The 18,830-nt window shown below is 41.3% G+C and overlaps 1 protein-coding gene across 2 annotated transcripts in view; it reads left to right on the top strand.

The window, feature by feature from the left end:
* The window catches only part of LOC146386254 (deoxycytidylate deaminase-like), a 28,480-nt gene extending 13,525 nt beyond the window's left edge, over nucleotides 1–14,955 (top strand). The window contains exons 7-12 of one of the 2 annotated variants that reach the window (XM_084932349.1): nucleotides 975–1,021; nucleotides 5,834–5,933; nucleotides 7,200–7,335; nucleotides 8,078–8,194; nucleotides 10,447–10,543; nucleotides 13,835–14,955. In XM_084932349.1, coding sequence (XP_084788475.1) covers nucleotides 975–1,021; nucleotides 5,834–5,933; nucleotides 7,200–7,335; nucleotides 8,078–8,194; nucleotides 10,447–10,543; nucleotides 13,835–13,919 — 582 coding nt within the window. In that variant the 3' untranslated portion in view covers nucleotides 13,920–14,955. Of the gene's footprint in view, nucleotides 1–974; nucleotides 1,022–4,081; nucleotides 4,254–5,833; nucleotides 5,934–7,199; nucleotides 7,336–8,077; nucleotides 8,195–10,446; nucleotides 10,544–13,834 lie in introns of those variants that run through there. The other variant, XM_084932350.1, reaches the window with a different exon arrangement.
* Nucleotides 14,956–18,830: the final 3,875 nt, after the last annotated feature.

Below are 18,830 nucleotides of genomic sequence, written 5' to 3'. Positions count from 1 at the left end.
ACACCTATTTGTACTTTATATCAGTCGCTAGTAGAATAAACTTACACTTAATTATGTTTTTATATTTATACTTTCCATCAGACTGTTCAACGCCATCTGGGATGCAGCTAAAAAATAAAAAATACAAAACTGTCTTATGCTAATTTAAACATTCATTTAATGGAATAAGCCTGTTGGCATTTTTGCCAGCTTTTCTTTTCTTTCTTTATAGTAGATTTTTTCCAGTCTTACTGTCTGAAACATTTAAAGCTGCTGCTCAATATTCAGTGGGATTGGTCAGATGTTGCCAGTGTCAGCCCTTGCACGCGCGTGTACCTAGATTAGGAAACCCAGGGTAACTTAACAGGCTGATAACCAGCTTCATGTGACCATTTACCGTGATTGCTGATGTTAGTGTCAGTGAATCCAGAACAAAAAGATACCCTGGGTATGTTAAACTTGCTTCCTGGTACAAGGCCCAGATTTGGGCGTATGAGGACGACTTCTGGCTTATCTCTGCTATCACTACAGTAACTTATTTTGTAGACCAAACCTGGTAGGAAATCACCATTTACTGACCAATTGAGAACATTATTCCTGGATTTTGTGATTTGGGTGATCGTGGCTCAAAAGTGGGCAGTTCGTCTTGTAATCAGAAGGTTGCCGGTTGGAGCCCCGGCTCGGACAGTCTCGGTCGTTGTGTCCTTGGGCAAAACACTTTACCAGTTGCCTACTGGTGGTGGTCAGAGGGCCTGGTGGCACCAGTGTCCAGCAGCCTCTCCTCTGTCAGTGCGCCCCAGGGTGGCTGTGGCTACATGCAGCTTTGCCATCGCCTGTGTGTGTGTGTGTGTGTGTGTGTGTGTGTGTGTGTGTGTGTGTGTGTGTGTTTGAGATTGTTTCATTTGAAAACAGAAAACTTTCCAAGGTGTCCGAATTGAAGTGTTTATTTCTTAACCTGCTGTTTGTCTGCGTTGTTTGTTTGTTTGTTTGTTTAGGAAGACTGTAAATGGGCTACTGACGGGATACAAAGCGTTGCCTACTTGTAAGTACCTGATTGTACTTCTGCAGTAGAAGCAGCCTGATTTTCAGTGTAATGCTGTTTTGCATTGCAGTGCTGTTTTGATGCAGTTATACTTCTTTAACTGTGAAATTTGCAGGCTGAAGAGCACCTCCAGTCTGTTGCACACTGAATCATCCACAACACACTGTGAATAATAACACTCAAAGCTTTAGTGCACTAAAGCTTTACTATACTTTAGTATACTGTATACTTATTATACAGGTACATATCCACCCATTAATCAGTTTAATCAGAAGAAAATAGTGAGGCTTAACAAACAACAGACAGAGATATCAAAGGGAGTAAAAAGTTTGACAACATCAATATAATTCATGCAGAGATGTAAACCGGAGCACTCACAGTCAGCTAAATGCATCAACAGGAAGTTATCAGCACAGCGATTCAGACAAAGAGCTTTTTAGGGTAAAGACTAAATATTATCAGTCACCTGACCTGCGTCCGACTGAACTGCATTCCACCAAAAACAGAGCGCTCTAGGAGAGCCTCACATACAGGGAGTGCAGAATTATTAGGCAAATGAGTATTTTGTCCACTTCATCCTCTTCATGCATGTTGTCTTACTCCAAGCTGTATAGGCTCTAAAGCCTACTACCAATTAAGCATATTAGGTGATGTGCATCTCTGTAATGAGAAGGGGTGTGGTCTAATGACATCAACACCCTATATCAGGTGTGCATAATTATTAGGCAACGTCCTTTCCTTTGGCAAAATGGGTCAAAAGAAGGACTTGACAGGCTCAGAAAAGTCAAAAATAGTGAGATATCTTGCAGAGGGATGCAGCAGTCTCAAAATTGCAAAGCTTCTGAAGCGTGATCATCGAACAATCAAGCGTTTCATTCAAAATAGTCAACAGGGTCGCAAGAAGCGTGTGGAAAAACCAAGGCGCCAAATAACTGCCCATGAACTGAGAAAAGTCAAGCGTGCAGCTGCCAAGATGCCACTTGCCACCAGTTTGGCCATATTTCAGAGCTGCAACATCACTGGAGTGCCCAAAAGCACAAGGTGTGCAATACTCAGAGACATGGCCAAGGTAAGAAAGGCTGAAAGACGACCACCACTGAACAAGACACACAAGCTGAAACGTCAAGACTGGGCCAAGAAATATCTCAAGACTGGTTTTTCTAAGGTTTTATGGACTGATGAAATGAGAGTGAGTCTTGATGGGCCAGATGGATGGGCCCGTGGCTGGATTGGTAAAGGGCAGAGAGCTCCAGTCCGACTCAGACGCCAGCAAGGTGGAGGTGGAGTACTGGTTTGGGCTGGTATCATCAAAGATGAGCTTGTGGGGCCTTTTGGGGTTGAGGATGGAGTCAAGCTCAACTCCCAGTCCTACTGCCAGTTTCTGGAAGACACCTTCTTCAAGCAGTGGTACAGGAAGAAGTCTGCATCCTTCAAGAAAAACATGATTTTCATGCAGGACAATGCTCCATCACACGCGTCCAAGTACTCCACAGCGTGGCTGGCAAGAAAGGGTATAAAAGAAGAAAAACTAATGACATGGCCTCCTTGTTCACCTGATCTGAACCCCATTGAGAACCTGTGGTCCATCATCAAATGTGAGATTTACAAGGAGGGAAAACAGTACACCTCTCTGAACAGTGTCTGGGAGGCTGTGGTTGCTGCTGCACGCAATGTTGATGGTGAACAGATCAAAACACTGACAGAATCCATGGATGGCAGGCTTTTGAGTGTCCTTGCAAAGAAAGGTGGCTATATTGGTCGCTGATTTGTTTTTGTTTTGTTTTTGAATGTCAGAAATGTATATTTGTGAATGTGGAGATGTTATATTGGTGTCACTGGTAAAAATAAATAATTGAAATGGGTATATATTTGTTTTTTGTTAAGTTGCCTAATAATTATGCACAGTAATAGTCACCTGCACACACAGATATCCCCCTAAAATAGCTCAAACTAAAAACAAACTAAAAACTACTTCCAAAAACATTCAGCTTTGATATTAATGAGTTTTTTGGGTTCATTGAGAACATGGTTGTTGTTCAATAATAAAATTATTCCTCAAAAATACAACTTGCCTAATAATTCTGCACTCCCTGTACAAGAGTCTGCTGGTGTCACTAGTTCCAGGACTAAAATGGAAAATTATGATTTCACATGATGTTTTTGTTACTTTTGTCTTAATAAAGGTCCTGGTGCACCATGAGTTAATCAGTCAGTGACCCTCCCTCTTTAACGTTTGGCTACAGATTTGGTGTGGTTCCTAAACTCTTTTACTTTGCAGTAATACTACTTACAGCTGGTCACAGAATATAGGAGAGAGGGACTTGTTGCAAAGGTGCCATGCTATTACGTTACCGTGCTCAGAATTCACAGAGCTCCTTAGAATGAGCCACTTTTATACCCTTGTAGCTCGTTGACTGCAAATACCTGAATTTTATCTCTATAGTGTAGCTACACAAGCTGATGAATGACCTCTTTTAGTGCCAAAAAGACATGAAGTGTACTTCACAAGTGCTGCCCTTTATATGGCAGCTGTTAACCTTCTAATCATGTTCTTAGAGCTTGAGCTCAAGTAATTAGTGATGTGGGTGTTTATCGTTTTCATTACCGAACCGTATGACTGAATTTCACAGTTCGAAGAAGTTGATCTCTACAGTTCAGTTGAGGGGGTATAAGGACCTTTTCAGTCCTTTGGCCAATAAGAAACTTAATTTATGTCAAACTTACTATAAATGTGTCATATGGTCATTGTGTGAATAATGTCTATCAAGGAAGAGCACTGTCCTGTACTCTCCTCTAACATAGTCAACCCAGTGTGAGTTACATGTGGGCGGATCTACAGGAGGCTCTTCAGCCTGTTGTGGAGAGAATGATATAATAAATAGTTTTAAAGTGCTTTGTGGATATTTTGTTGGCTCCATTTACATATAGGTGATTTTCACGTACTTTACCAAAGATGTATATGCCACCCTGCCCCACCCCTGTAAGATTTTCTCGATCCGCCACTGAATATAGTGACCGAAGAAGCTGCAGTCCTTTGAAGCAAAAGTCAGGGCATAAAAACTCCTCACAGTCCGGCCTTAAGCGCGGGAGATTTCTTCCTGTATTGTGACGTGGTTTACGGTGTCGTAGCGACCATCGTGCGGTATCAACAAAGGCTGTCGTTGTCAGAGGGATTTATACCAGTTACTTGTTACAATATGGAAGAAAACCAACAGCGTTCTAGTTTAAACAGGTAACCTTTCTCTACACGTGACGAGAAAGGCTCGGATTTCCACCGAGGAGCAGCTGAGTAGTAAATGACACGTCTGTCCGCGTGTGGTGTGGTGTTACGTAGTGTTGTAGTATATGTTCCACCCTGAGCCAATGTCTTTTATTTATCAGTCCGTCACAGTGTTTTTCACATTTATTTTTAATGCTTGGAGGTCGTAAGACTGTCTCACTGGGCTGTTAGTGACGTTTCGAGTTTTATGGTGCGTTCCTGCATCGCCGGAAGTTCCCCGTTGGAGAGATTTTGTGGAATGCCAAAAAAAAAAAATGCAAAAAAGTCGGAACATACCCCAAGTTAACGATCCAATAGTAAAAGCGTGAACCTTTAATCTGCACTGCACTGTTGTGGATTTTGACTCGCCGTGTGCAGAGGCTCTATTCGTGATAAGCGCAAAGTATTATGCTGCATTCCCACTGATACCTGCACGGCTCTACCTTGCCGAGAACCAAATTAAATCCTGTTTTTTTTCTACATTTATTCTCTCAAACTCGATAATCGGGAGTGACGTCAGTCCCAAATACACTTCCTGTACTCCAGGTTATCTGTTTAGTCTCGCTTGAAGTGGAGTTTTCGAGATCGACATATGTTTTGGTCCTTGTTGCAACAACAGACCCAGTTTTGCTGTTGACTGCATAAAGTTTTCATTCATCATCTTCCCATTATCCTTCTGTCTTCATGATTTCTTCCACCTTGATGAGTTCCCCCTTTCCAGACACCAGGAAGCATCTCCCACAGCCTAACACTGCCGCCTCTGCTTTTTCACTGCTGGGACAGTTTTCTTTGGGTTGCACATCTGGCCCTTCTTTCTCCAAACATAAGCCCTGTGGCTCTCAGTAGTTTGTGTTATCGTTTGTGGCTCAGTACAAAGGTTTGTTTGTCAGGGGGCTTATATGAGTCATTTTGGGGGAAATATTATTTTTATTATTTATAATGTTAATTAAAAAAATAATGTGCAATACTAAATAGTAATACAATTCTTATTCATCTTTTAATATAATTAAAAACGATCAGTTTTGTCATTATCTGTTGGACACTAACGCTGGCACCCTACCATCCCTGTAAACTGCTGCAGAGGGCAGCCAGAGCAACATCCCAGTGCCAGACACAACAGGCACTGTGTCCACTCTTTCCATACTCTGACAGCTTAGCTGATTTTTGGGGCAGGAGGAAGACCTACAGAGTATTAGTGACATGGTTTTAATTTTGTGACTAATTGGTGTATATCTGAATAGTATCACTCTTGTTACAAGTGCTGATACTGAAAACCATTATGTTCAGGCTTTTACTAAAGGTTATGCACATTGAGCTTCTACTCAGGAGACTCTGTGGTGTTTATATGTAAATGATTGTTTTGGCAGCTCATCAATTAATACATACGAATGTACACATCAGATAACACAAACTGAATCGTAACATTGATGGTGAGTTACCAGAGTGACGGCTCACAAAGCTGTGAAGTCCCTTAAACCAGAATTGTTGTAAGGACAGCTTTTGTTTTCTCTCACATAACTTCATAAATCTCTTGGGGTTTTTTTTCTCTATAGTGGCAAAACCAAGAAAAGAGAGGACTACCTTGAGTGGCCAGAGTACTTCATGGCTGTGGCTTTTCTGTCAGCACAAAGAAGCAAAGACCCGAGCTCCCAGGTACGTCTGCGTTTGCTTATGTGTCAGGGCTGAAACAGATACTTTACTATGAGTTCATATCCAAATTTCTGGTGTACAGAACTGAGGTGTGGTTCAGGTTTAGAAGAGTCTGTTACTATGAGTTTACTGTTGTTGTCATTTGCATGTTGGCATGAGAATGTGTGGTTGCTCATTAGGGCTGCCACGATTAGTCGACTAGTCACGATTACGTCGACAATCAAAATCGTCGACGACTGATTTAATAGTCGACGCGTCGTTTGAAGCTTTGTAAGATCCCAAAAGACGCAGGAATAAGTAGTAGGATTTAAGTGTAATAACGGACTGAAACAGAGGATGGCAGCACTGCATGTACAAGGATGCCAGCTGCCGTTAAACCCCGAAGAAGAAGAAGCTGTGTCCCAGAATTCATAGCGCGGCCCAGCGCAGTTTCCAACAATGGCGGCAGCTAGTTAGTTTTAATATTACTCTTATTATTCTTTCTGGGTCACAAAATAAACGTTTAACATATTTTCAGGCGAGAATGTAGCTGTGTAAACCTCAAATATCTGCTCAGTTTATCAAGACACCACATATTTTCAAAAGCGCTCCGACGTTTTCGGAGACGTCTGTTACCCACTAGCTCGATAGCTAGCCGGGGGCAAGGTCACTAGAGCCCGTGAGAACACCGGACTCCCGGCAAATCGTTTTGCTACTCAGGTTAAACATGATATATAAGTCACTTAGATAACTTACAAATGTTATTGTTTGGCTTTTTTCAGTATTTTATTTGTTCCTGAGTAAATCGGTTTGGCTGAGATTAAAGTTATAGTTTTTACACAGCTGAATAAACGTCAAGCTGTCTATGCACAGTCCTAGTTTAGTTTGTTTCCTCTTGCTGTCCAAAAACAGGGAGACAAGGTTTAGGCCTGCTCGAATGTGATGTTCACTGTTGATGTAATGATTATTTAACACAGTTACTCAGACTCTGAAGGAAAGAAAAACAGGGAAAAAGTGGAAATTGAACGTGCCCCAAAAATTGTATTTCCTCCCAATTTAAATATGCAGATGAAAGAAATAGAAAAAACACACAAATTTAAGGTGAGCTGAATATTAGAAAGTCTGTCAGGGAGCGAATTTGGGACATGAATTATTGTAAAATAGGACTTGGTGGTATAATAATTTTAATTTGATGGTCTTGTTTTTATAAATATAGGAATCAGTTCTTTGTGTGTGTCTCTCTGTATATATGTCCCTCTTTACGTCCCTCTGTCTCGGTGTCTCTCACAGGTGGGAGCATGTATAGTGAACCAGGAGAATAAGATAGTGGGCATCGGTTACAATGGTATGCCTAATGGCTGTAATGATGACCTGCTGCCATGGTCTCGCTCTGCTGATGACCGGCTTGATACTAAATACCCTTATGGTGAGAATGCACACTGTCATTTTTGCTTTCCTCTACAACAGCTTGTTTCAAAATGGTGTATTTGGTGCATTAAAGCAGCGGTCTCCAACCTTTTTTGCGCCACGGACCGGTTTATGCCCAACAATATTTTCACGGACCGGCCTTTAAGGTGTCGCGGATAAATACAACAAAATAAAACTGGTACGGGTACTGAAAAAAAAGAAGATTTATTCATAACACACGTGAAAAGACCCAGGAAAACCGAGTTAACGATACAAACGATAACAAAATAACGCTGAAAACCGATTAAAAACCCTGAAAACCATACATTTCACACCTGAGCCTCAACTCTCGCGGCCCGGTACCAAACGACTCACGGACCGGTACCGGTCCGAGGCCCAGGGGTTGGGGACCGCTGCATTAAAGTAACAAAGCACTCCTGCTTTCATCCACCTGCTCCACATTATTTATGTGTGGGAGAATGTCTGGAGTAAACCAAATCCTATCTACATTTGCACCATACCGCCAAAAGTATTCGTTCATCTGCCCTCGCACCTGAGCGACTCATTCTTTCACAAATGTTTATCTGTGCGTGATTTTATGCACTGTGATCATGGAAGTGGATGGAACAATTTTCAAACGTTTGGCCAGTTGGGGGCAGCAGAGGCTAAATAATAATTTAATAATTTAATAATAATGAAGAGCTATCAAACTTGCAGTGTGTTTTAGTGACTGAGGTTTGTTTCGATGTCGTGTCTCACAGTGTGCCACGCAGAGCTGAATGCTATTATGAATAAGAACAGTGCTGATGTGAAGGACTGCACCATGTATGTGGCTTTGTTCCCCTGTAATGAGTGTGCCAAGCTCATTATTCAGGCAGGTGAGTATTAACAGCACACACTGTAACTATTTCTACATTTATACTGATTCAGGAAGGTCCAGGTAATAATATTAGGAGTCAAAGCGGCCAATGTTGGCAGAACTCACCTCATTTTTAATAATAATAATAATGGATTATTATTGGTTAGCCATCACCAGTTTGTCTGTCTGAATAACAAATCAAGCAGACACCCAACAAAGTCAGACGACTGTATTTGTCAGTCTTTCTGTGACTTGTCCCATGTTTAGTTAAAAGTCCACACCTCCATCCCATAATGACTGATTTAAAATATGTTGTCAAGTAGAGTCAAAACTATTTAAAAAATTGTGATTAAAGCACATTTCCATTTGTGCCCAGCTATTATTCTACAAAGAAACTTGTTAAAAACAGTGTTGTTTTTATGGCCTCTCTTGGCTTTGATAACAGCTTGCATGTTTTTGGCATTGTTTTTGTACTTTCTGTGATACTCTTTTGTTAGTGACTTACAGAAGGTTTCTAGCTGTTCCCATTGACCTGCTTTGGATGAAACTTTTGTGTGATTCATCCAAATCCACCAAATCCCAAATGTGTGCAGTGGAATTAAAGTCCACACTTTGAGTACTTGAACTGACGGACTGTCCGAATCAAAGTTACTTTTTCTTGGTTAGTTAAGCTCTGTGTTGCTTTAAAGTTTGCTTGTGGCCTTTGTCTTGTTGGTGCCCACAACAGTCCAGAAGGGTTTCCATGATGCAACAAGATGCTGTCGTAGACCTTTTTGTTTTAATGATGTCAATTTTCACGAATTTCCCCATGTTGTTTCCAGAAATGTAACCCCATACTTGTGTGTGTGTGTGTGTGTGTGTGTGTGTGTGTGGGGCAGCAGCCTTTCTGTGGGCACAGGAACAGTACCTAGTTGCAGTCACCTGCACTCCGGTGTCTGTGCTCCCTGACAGATCTGAAGTGTTCCTGTACATTTGTTGACCTCCTTAATGCTCAGTAGCTGCTTCTTAGCAGCTGTTCTTCCCTTTTAAGCCTTGTTCATTCAGTTGTCTGATTATGGTCATTCTGAAAATCTTCTCAGACTAGTTAAGACTTCTTCGTAGCAGTAATCTTCTTTTCTCTCCAAGAACTTAAAAGTTTGAGGTGTGTGACATCTGTTTCAGTCAGCTTTCATTTTCTGCCTCTTCTTGGCACATTTTCTAAGTACCAGTGTTTGCAGCATGCTTGACCACATTGTGAGAACAACATCTTTCCCCCCATTTGTTTCAAAGACCATCCAGTTATTCACATTTTCATTTAGTTCTAGATGATTTAGACTGCTCAGAGAAGACGTAAATTATAATAATAATGCGATTTGCTGTCTGTGCAGGTACTCGGTCACCCAGGATGTGGTCGTCTTAGGAGCTTGGAAGGAAGGCAGTTTGACTTCTTTAGGTTTTTTGAAGATGAAAACAGCCTCTCATCCAAGAGGACGAGAGGCTGTTTTCAAACCAACAGTGTTTAAACCCCAGTGGGGGTTGTCCCTGAAGAGGTGGTCGCTGACCATCTATTAGTCATCAGTGTTATCATATGAGCCAAGGTGTGAAAGAGGGCGTAGGGGCGACCGTGGTTCAGGGGGTTGGGAAGCTCATCTTGTAATCGGAAGGTTGCCAGTTCGATCCCCAGCTCTGTCTGTCTTTGCCCTTGGGCAAGACCGGAGGTGGTGCGATATGGCAGCCTCGCTTCTGTCAGTCTGCCCCAGGGCAGCTGTGGCTACACCTGTAGCTGCCTCCACCAGTGTGAATGTGAGAGTGAATGAACAGTGGAATTGTAAAGCGCTTTCAGGGTCTCCAAAAGCGCTTTATAAATGCAATCCATTATTGTTGTTGTTGTTGTTATTATTATTATTATTATTATTGTTGTTGTTGTTGTTATTACCTCCAGGGGTTTCAGGTGAGCCACATTCTATCACCTGACTTACATACACGATGTAACCTGGTGCAAAGTGTGAGTGTGGGTTGTGGCCACCACCTCTGTTCAATAATGGTCATTCACAGTGGACATAGATGGCCTTCTTTTACATTTATGAATGTGATTTACTGCTATCATCAGGCTGCAGAGTGGGTCAGTCCTTTGGAACAGAAAAAACAAAAGCGTGTATATTTAAAGTGTTAAACCCTCATCGGTGTGTCTGTTACTTAGTGTTTATGTCTTAACCTTAATTGATTTGCAATATTCCATCATCTGTAATATCAAATAAGATTAATTTATGATCCCTCCCTCACTTTCTCCAGGTCTGAAGGAGGTGGTGTATCTTTCTGATAAGTACCATGACACACCTGAAATGACTGCTTCCAGAAGGCTGCTCAGTATGGCAAAGATCGAGTACAGGTAAGTTACACATTAGTCTAGAAGGAGAAACTGATGCTGTGTTGCCTTAAGTACGGCCAAACTACTCCGGACCAGAGACTGAATTCAGGTCAGTCGGTGGTTACTTTTCTGCAGTAGTCTGTCTCGGACACTTTCAGAATGTTGTAACTGTTGTTATTGACATACTGCTGTCAGGAAACTTAGGCTCAGGCCAACAGTCTGCTTTTCCATGCTTGCAGAATGCCACTGCTGCAGATATTATGGCCAAATAGCAAAACTAAAGCTTGTGCTTCTGCTTAAAAGTTGTTGTGATGATGGTGCTTCACCTAAATTTCACACAATTCCTCCTTCATTCAGTACAGAGAAAAATCTCTGTGGATGTTGTCATACTGTGACTGTAGTTAAGACTGCCCAATAGATGCATGCTAAATCCAATAGCACGAGTAAGTGGAACTGCATCCAAATCTTAAACTTCAGATTTTATATCAGTTGCAATAAAACATTTCTTGAGTGCAGAGGCTAAAGTGGGTATATTTTTGTTCTATTTCTATTTGATTGCTTTACAAAGTTACCAAGAACTCTGCAAGTTCACAAAATTCAGGTTGCATTTGTAAATTGGATGAGTGACGAGAGGTTTCTCCCTCTGACAGCGCTGCGTCCAGATGAACACAATCAAACTTTGGGATTTACTTACCTGGATGATTGAGCATGCATCAAGACATACAGTACACTTATTTACATAGCCCCAATTAACAACAACAGCTATCTTTTAGACGTGTTGACTTACAATAAGTCAGTAAACGACCACCAGATCTGAGAACTAAGCGGACAGACATGGAATAGAGCACAACAAATGAACTGTGCAAGTGAAAATGTGGTGAAAGGGTTGGAATTGTTATGGAGGTCAGAAAAGGATGATTCGTGTATTTGATTTAAAGGGAAAAGAAGATGTAAAGAAAAGTAAAGCGCCTGTTTCAGTGGGAGAAACGTGTAGTTTTCCTCAGCTGGGATGAACGGCTGAAAAATAGGATCAAGGGTGTGCAGAGCAGCCACAGCTCCACCTGCTGGCGATTCCAAGAAAGTACCAAATCAAGGTTTCACCAACCCTATAGACCAGGGGGATCAAACTCATTTTACATTTTACAACCACAAACAGCTCACTTTGATCCTAAGGTGGACAGACCAGTGAAACTCCCTTTTCTGTCAGTGTAAAGAAGTTACATATTTAACTGTTTGTTTGTTTTTTACTAAAGCAAAAAAGGTTGGAGATTGGCCTATAATTAGCTAAGACTGCTGGGTCTAGAGATGCTTTTTCAGTAAAGGTTTAACTACAGCCAGCTTGAAGGCCTGTGGTACATAGCTGATTATTAGAGATAGGTTGATCATATTTAAGATCGAAGAATTAATCAATGGCAGGACTTCTTTGAGCAGTTTTGTAGGAATGGGGTCTAAAAGACACGTTGATGGTTTGGAGGAAGTAATTATTGAAGTTAACTCAGAAAGATCAATTGGAGAAAAAGAGTCTAACTTAACATCAATGGTACTAAGAGTAGCTGTAGATAATATTACATCTGTGGGATGATTACTGGTAATTTTTTCTCTAATGATAAAAATTTTATTTGTGAAGAAGTTCATGAAGTCATTACTAGTTAACGTTAAAGGGATGGTTGGCTCAACAGAGCTCTGACTGTTTGTCAGCCTGGCTACAGTGCTGAAGAGAAACCTGGGGTTGTTCTTATTTTCTTCAATCAGTGATGAATAGTAAGATGTTCTGGCTTTGCGGAGGGCTTTCTTATAAAGCAGCAAACTATTTCTCCAGGCTAAATGATGATCCTCTAAATTTGTGACACGCCATTTCCTCTCCAGATTACGAGTCATCTGCTTTAGGGTACGTGTTTGAGAATTATACCACGGAGTCAGGTACTTCTGATTAGAGGCCTTAGTTTTCACTGGAGCTACAGTATCCAGAGTCGTACGTAGTGAGGAGGTGAAATTATTAACAAGATAATCGACCTCTGTTGGGGTAGCGTTCAGATAGCTGCTCTGCTCTGTGTTGGTACAGGGCATTGAAGATGATAACAGTGGGTGGATTATATTCTTAAACTTAGTTACAGCGCTTTCAGAAAGACATCTACTTTGATAAAGTCTACTCTCCACCGCTGTGTAATCAATTATTGTAAATGTAAATGTTATCAGGAAATGATCAGACAGCAGAGGGTTTTCAGGAAACACTGTTAAATGTTCAGTTTCTATGCCATATGTTAAAACAAGATCTAGAGTGTGATTAAAGTGGTGGGTGGGTTCTTTTACATTTTGAGAGAAGCCAATTGAGTCTAATAACAGACTAAATGCCATGTTGAGGCTGTCATTTTTAGCATCTACATGGATGTTAAAATCACCCACAATAATTATTTTATTTGAGCTCAGAACTAAATTAGATATAAAGTCTGAGAAATCAGACAGAAACTCTGTGTAAGGCCCAGGTGGACGATAGATGATAACAAGTAAGACTGGTTTCTGAGTTTCACAGCTGGGGTGGACGAGGCTCAGCATCAGGCTTTCTAGGTGTTCTGTCTGCTATACGGACTGTGTGTAATTCTGCTGTTATGGAACCAGTTTAAAATGAGCTATAGATAAGGTCTGCTGTTAGACTAAAATAAAAAGGTAACCGCCAGAGCACTCACTGTGAAAGATGCACTGATCACACCTGCATTTTAAAAATAAGAACACAGCTGGTCACAACAAAATAAGAAACACACTTTAATAAATAATCGTAAAGGTAGAAATGATCGACTTTATTATCTTGTCCAGATCTGCATGCAGCCTCTCTCTCTGTTCAGGCCTGAGCTGCAGCTGTGCTGCTCTGGATTCGACTCTTTATTTGCTCCGATTAGTTCTCTACAGTCTGGGCTCTGCTGTTAGTGAGGGGAAGAGCTGTGTGTCTGTCTGCAGCCACAGCACTGTTTGTATCACAGTTGTTTCAAACGAGTATCGTAACCCTGCACTTCTAGAAGGCTCATCATACAGAGAAGACTCGGAGAGGCCTGTGCAACTCAGGGGCCGTTTCAGGAACACCTGCTAGACCCAAGTTATGATGCTCGATGTGCCTTAAAAAGATCCCAAGACGTGTCTGTGAGGTGAACTATGGATTTTTGTGGTTACAAACCTCTACATGAACCTTGTTATAACTTATCAGAGTAGGAGGCCAATAAAAATCTTTAAAAGGTGCATTTTCTTTTCTTTAAGCATTTTCTGTGTGTAAAGGTGCGTCTCTGACTAGTCTGTGTGTGCATGTGTTTGGTGTTTTCACAGGCAGTTCAAGCCCAAGAGGACTGAGATTGTCATTGATTTTAGTTCCATTAACTACTCTGGAATGCTGAACTGCGCAACCAAGTGAAAATGCAAATGACTCACCTTGGGGAGCTGTTGAATGAGGCAGTGAGTCAAAGGGACTTTTTATGTTTGTCTTCTCGCCTCCTGCTTTGTCCAAAGGGAAACTCAAGGATAACCTGACTTTGGCATCTTAGATATTTTGATTTGCTGCTTTAACGTTTTTCTTTTAAAACTTCCTCTGGGTCAAGGAATTCATAAGGCTTATGAACAAACTGTAGTGTTTCACGGTTAAGTCTGTTGTGTTTGGTTTTCCTATGGTGAGGTGAGTAAATCAGAAATCTGTTTCTGTCAAGCTTCCAGGCTCGTTCTCCTCCATGAAGATCACTTAACCTTTGTTCACATTCACAGCTGAGACTGGGAGATGCTGTCATTGCTGCTGGCACTCGGAGCGTCAGCATTCAGTATTTTATCACTACTTTCCTCCTCTCGACTGATGCTGCCTCTACAATACTGGGCTTTAATATTGTTAATACGAATTAGCTTCATGCAGCTGAGCCTCATCACTCATTATAGCCAAATGCTAGTTTTAATTAAGCAAACAAGCTGTGAAAGGCTGATTGTGTATTTTTGTCACAGCCAAGTTTGTGAATATGATTACTGCAGATCCAGGTGACGTAGGTGCAGCGAAAGATCTTGGATGAGGTCGAATCCTGGTGACCTCAACATCTGACCTCAAAGTCGGTGTCAGAGGTCAAGTTTTAAGTCTTGGTGATAAGTCAGGACGATTTTGCCGTGTATTTAGTGTAGCTGCATCTACTAGCAGGATGAGGTGTGACACTGGAAGCTGCCAATATTATTTGCAATTAAGTTCATCAAACCTGTTTACCAAAAGTAATGTCTGTAAATTTGACCCCATCTCTGAGTTTTTACTAAGTGTTCTGCTCTTTAATGCCTCCTCTGTAGGGAAGAGTGTCTTTACTACAGCTGGAGTCAAGTGTCAGAAACAAGAGAGCACACAGTTGTTATTTTGGACCTTTGTAACAGAATGTTTGATTGTACCACAGTAAATCTTTCATTCATTAAACATGCGTGAAAACGAATCATTTGTTTATTTTGTGTCCGTGTACCACTGAGGCCCCACACAGGTAGGAAACACTGCTCACAGCCATGTCAACTGTCACTGCAGCTGAAAAAAACTGGGACACATTAATACTGCCCATGTTACACATTATATTATTTATGTTATTGTTATTCTTAATTAGTGGGGGGGGGGTTCTTACCACAGTTTTTTCCTGCTATGGTGATGGTAACCATCAGAGATGGGCGGTAACGCCATAGCAGGAACAGTGGTAAGAAAAAAACACCCTGTACATGCTAATATTTAATCATCCAGCGAGTTAATAAACAATAATCACAGATGAAGTGTTTTGGCTCGTGATTTCTCAAGGTGGATAAACAAATACGCTCATGAAGGCAACAGTGGTCATCTGAACTGTCCAAACTGGGCCAGTGGTTCCAGTAGAGCCCAGGAACAACATCCCTGATCTCTATCCAGAAGAGTGCAGGGGTAGGAACAGCAGACCCTGGAGCTCCCAGGCCTCTGGTAGATGACTCATGCTCGAAGGATAAAGACTTCCTGCAGATAAAGATGTGGTAAGAAAACAGATGAAGGGAGAGATGCAAGGATTCAGTTAAAATAATGGCTATTTTGATTTTTCCATAATTACTTGATTTCCCTTTTTTTTTACATGTATTACTCAGTTTTTCCATTGCTTTAAGACATTGCACAAATCTGCACACATTTAACTGGACCACGGTGGGCCTCCTGAAGCAAAATTGGCGGGTTGAAGGGTTTTGTTTTTAAATCTCTGTGAAGTCTTGCCTCATGGGGTGTGAATAATCAGAAGGCAGAGCATTAACATCTTGCAGCACTTGCAAGGTCCCCTTGCTCACGAAGGCATTTGTTGAGACCCATTTCAAGTTTGCCAGTGAATATCTACATGGTTTAAGAAGACTTGGCAGAAAGTGCTGAGGTCTGATCAAACAAATTGCAGCTCTTTGACCTGCCATGTTTGAAATGTGAGAAATGCTGCATATGATCCAAAGAGCACAATCCCCACAGCTGTGCATGGTTGTGGAAACATTATCCTTTGTGGTTGTTTTTCTGCTAAGGGTACAGGATGACTTCACCGCACTGAGAAGCCAATGGACACAACCATGTAGTGTAGTCTCGTGTTCCCTAACACTGAACATGGGTCGTGGATGGGTCTTCCAGCATTAGAATGAACCAAAACATACTGTGAAGGCAACAAAAACGTGGATAAAGAGCACATGGAGTACCTTAGCTTGTCTCCAGACTTCACTCCTGTAGTGAGAAAAACACATTGTGTTCATGTTTGCAGTTTTGTCTTGTTATGCAATATTTGACATTTTAAAAAACAAACAAAAACTATGTTTTCAGAAATATTTGTGGGTGTTTTTATGTTTGCTTGGTTGGTTTTTTGTACTGCTTGAACACTAAAGTGGCCCTCCAATGAGAGGACAGTGCCAGCAGGGGCCCACACCTGAGTTTGAGTGTAAGTGGACCAAAATCTCTCCTGAAATGTGTGAAAACGTGGTGACAAAGAAATGTTTTACTGCTGCAGCAATGACTGCATTATGAAGTTCTTTCAGGATTGTAAGTGTAACACTTAGATATTTGCAACAATGACGGGTGGCCCATGATCTCATTCAGGTAGTCGGGATTCCTTGGTTAGAAGCTGGAGAAGAGATGGGAAGAAAATCCGGACAATGAGCGAACTTGATGGTAGTGTGAGAGAAGCCAAAATCAGACAGCAATGTGGAGGGACTTGATAATGAGCAGAGGTTCTAAAGGTGAAGCATGCTAGGATTTCTCAAGCTGGAGGTAATGGACCAGTGTCTTGTGAGGGCTTAGTGGGTTTATCTGGGGGTTTTTTTAATCTTGAACTAGAAAACTGAAAGGGGGCTGCCTGGCTGGCTAGTTTCACTTTGTCAAAGCAGTGATGACTACTTTGTAAATGTTTTAAACGAATGAAGGTGACGCTACACAGTTTTGGAGGTATTTGCTGAATTTGGAAGGCCAATTAGGGCAGAACTAGCAGAAGATGTAGCTCATAATGCCATCAGGCAGGACAGCTGATCGTCATAGAAGCTGTTCAAGATGGCAGGGAGATGTTGACCGGAATGATTATAACAAGAAAAGAGGGTTTAGATGATGGAAGAAGAATCGGATAGTAGTCTATAGGATGACTTTGGTGATCAAGAAGAGGACCTGAGTGAAGGCAGAGCATAGGATTAAGTGGTGGAAGTTGAATAAGGAAGAATGTTGCACAGAGGTCAGGAGGAGTTCAGACGTGCTCTGGGTGGTACAGAAGAGTTACCATATAAGAAAGTCCATCTCCAAAGCTAAGGCAAACTGCAAAGAGGGTATTTCCTGTATCCTCTGGAGAGAGGAAAGAGGCCAAGAAGTCTTTGTGGTGGAATGACGAAGTAGAAATTAGCAAAGAGTAAGAACTGGGAGGCTAGTTGTACGGCAAAGAGCGAGGTGGCAAGGGCAAAACTCATAGTAAGTTGTATGAAAAGGCAGAGAAACCTTGCTGGAAAACAGACCGCTAATGCCACGACACTCATCTTTCACTTATTCATTAAAGTAAAACATCACTACTTCCACATCTAGTTGGTTGTAACTGAGGCAGAGTACGCACTCCCGATTCAGGGAAACAGATTCTGTCGGGGATACCTGTCTTGGCACGACAACTGTCTGCGGCAGTTTTCATTTGCTGCATGTGTACTTTGAGTTCAACTTTTTATTTCATTTGAAAGAGAATTTCAACTCAGCGTGTGTTTTGTTGTTGTTGTTTTTTGCTTTACAAAGTTCTAAATGTTTAAAATGTTTTTTTTACATAAATAAAATTTCACAAGCAAGACACCAGCCATTTTTTATACATGGCATAAAACAGTATATGCAGTGTTATCTTTATTTTACGTGTCAAAAAGGATTTGCAGATCCAGGTGCTCTCTCCTTATGGTCCATTTGGCTCTTTGAGTGTTGCCGACCCCTAATGTAGCCGGTACTGACTCAGGCTCCTCACCTACCAGAGAGGTGACTTTCCATGTCCCACTCACTAGTTTTGGTAGCCCGGGATCGGTACGCCAGGCCTTCGCTTCTGGCCACAGCCCAACACACATTGCACTCGACCCCTATGGCGCCTCCTGCAGGTGGTGGGCCTAAAGGAGGATGGGCCCATGTCCCTCTTTCAGGGCCCCAGCCACCAGACGCTCGCCCTCACCAGACCTGGCAAAAGCTCCCCGACAACATAGCCCCTGGAGTCCCTGGGACACAGAAAGTCCCCCCACCACAATAAGGTAGCGATTCACAGAATATTTCAACAGAGTCTTATTGTTTTTTTTAAGGATATTCCAGTAAGGATGGTATATACTGCAGATGATGAGTCTTCTCTCCTTTCATAATTCCTTCATAATTTTGCACTGAGCAACATTATTCTGAAACTGTTCAAAAATGAATAATCATAAAGGTCTGTGAGGTTTGACTTCTAAGACACTTGTTTTCATACTGAGCTGTTGCCATTTAACCTAAATGAAAAGAATTAAATGATAAATATTCCTCCAGCTATTCTTTTTAGCACCAATTCTTTTTCCACCCTTTGTTGCCCTCCTCTGATCTTTTTTGGGAAAACATACTTTGATGAACTATATATACACAAATATTTGTACTATGGTTTTCATGAAATATCAAAATGTCTTAGTTTGAACATTTGATGTTTTCTATGAATAATCATAAAGGTCCGTGAGATTTGCAAAGCATTACATTCTGTTTTTTATTTACAATTCACACAATGCTTTAGCTTTTCTGAATTAGGTTGTACAACAATAACATTAATAATAGTAATAATAATAATACTTCATCATTTAAACTGCTTTAAAAATAATTGTT

This window comes from Perissodus microlepis, chromosome 6 (assembly GCF_051167445.1).
Source record: "Perissodus microlepis isolate ML-2025 ecotype Zambia chromosome 6, ASM5116744v1, whole genome shotgun sequence".
Lineage (NCBI taxonomy): Eukaryota > Metazoa > Chordata > Actinopteri > Cichliformes > Cichlidae > Perissodus > Perissodus microlepis.
This window is presented reverse-complemented; position numbering and strand designations above follow the sequence as displayed.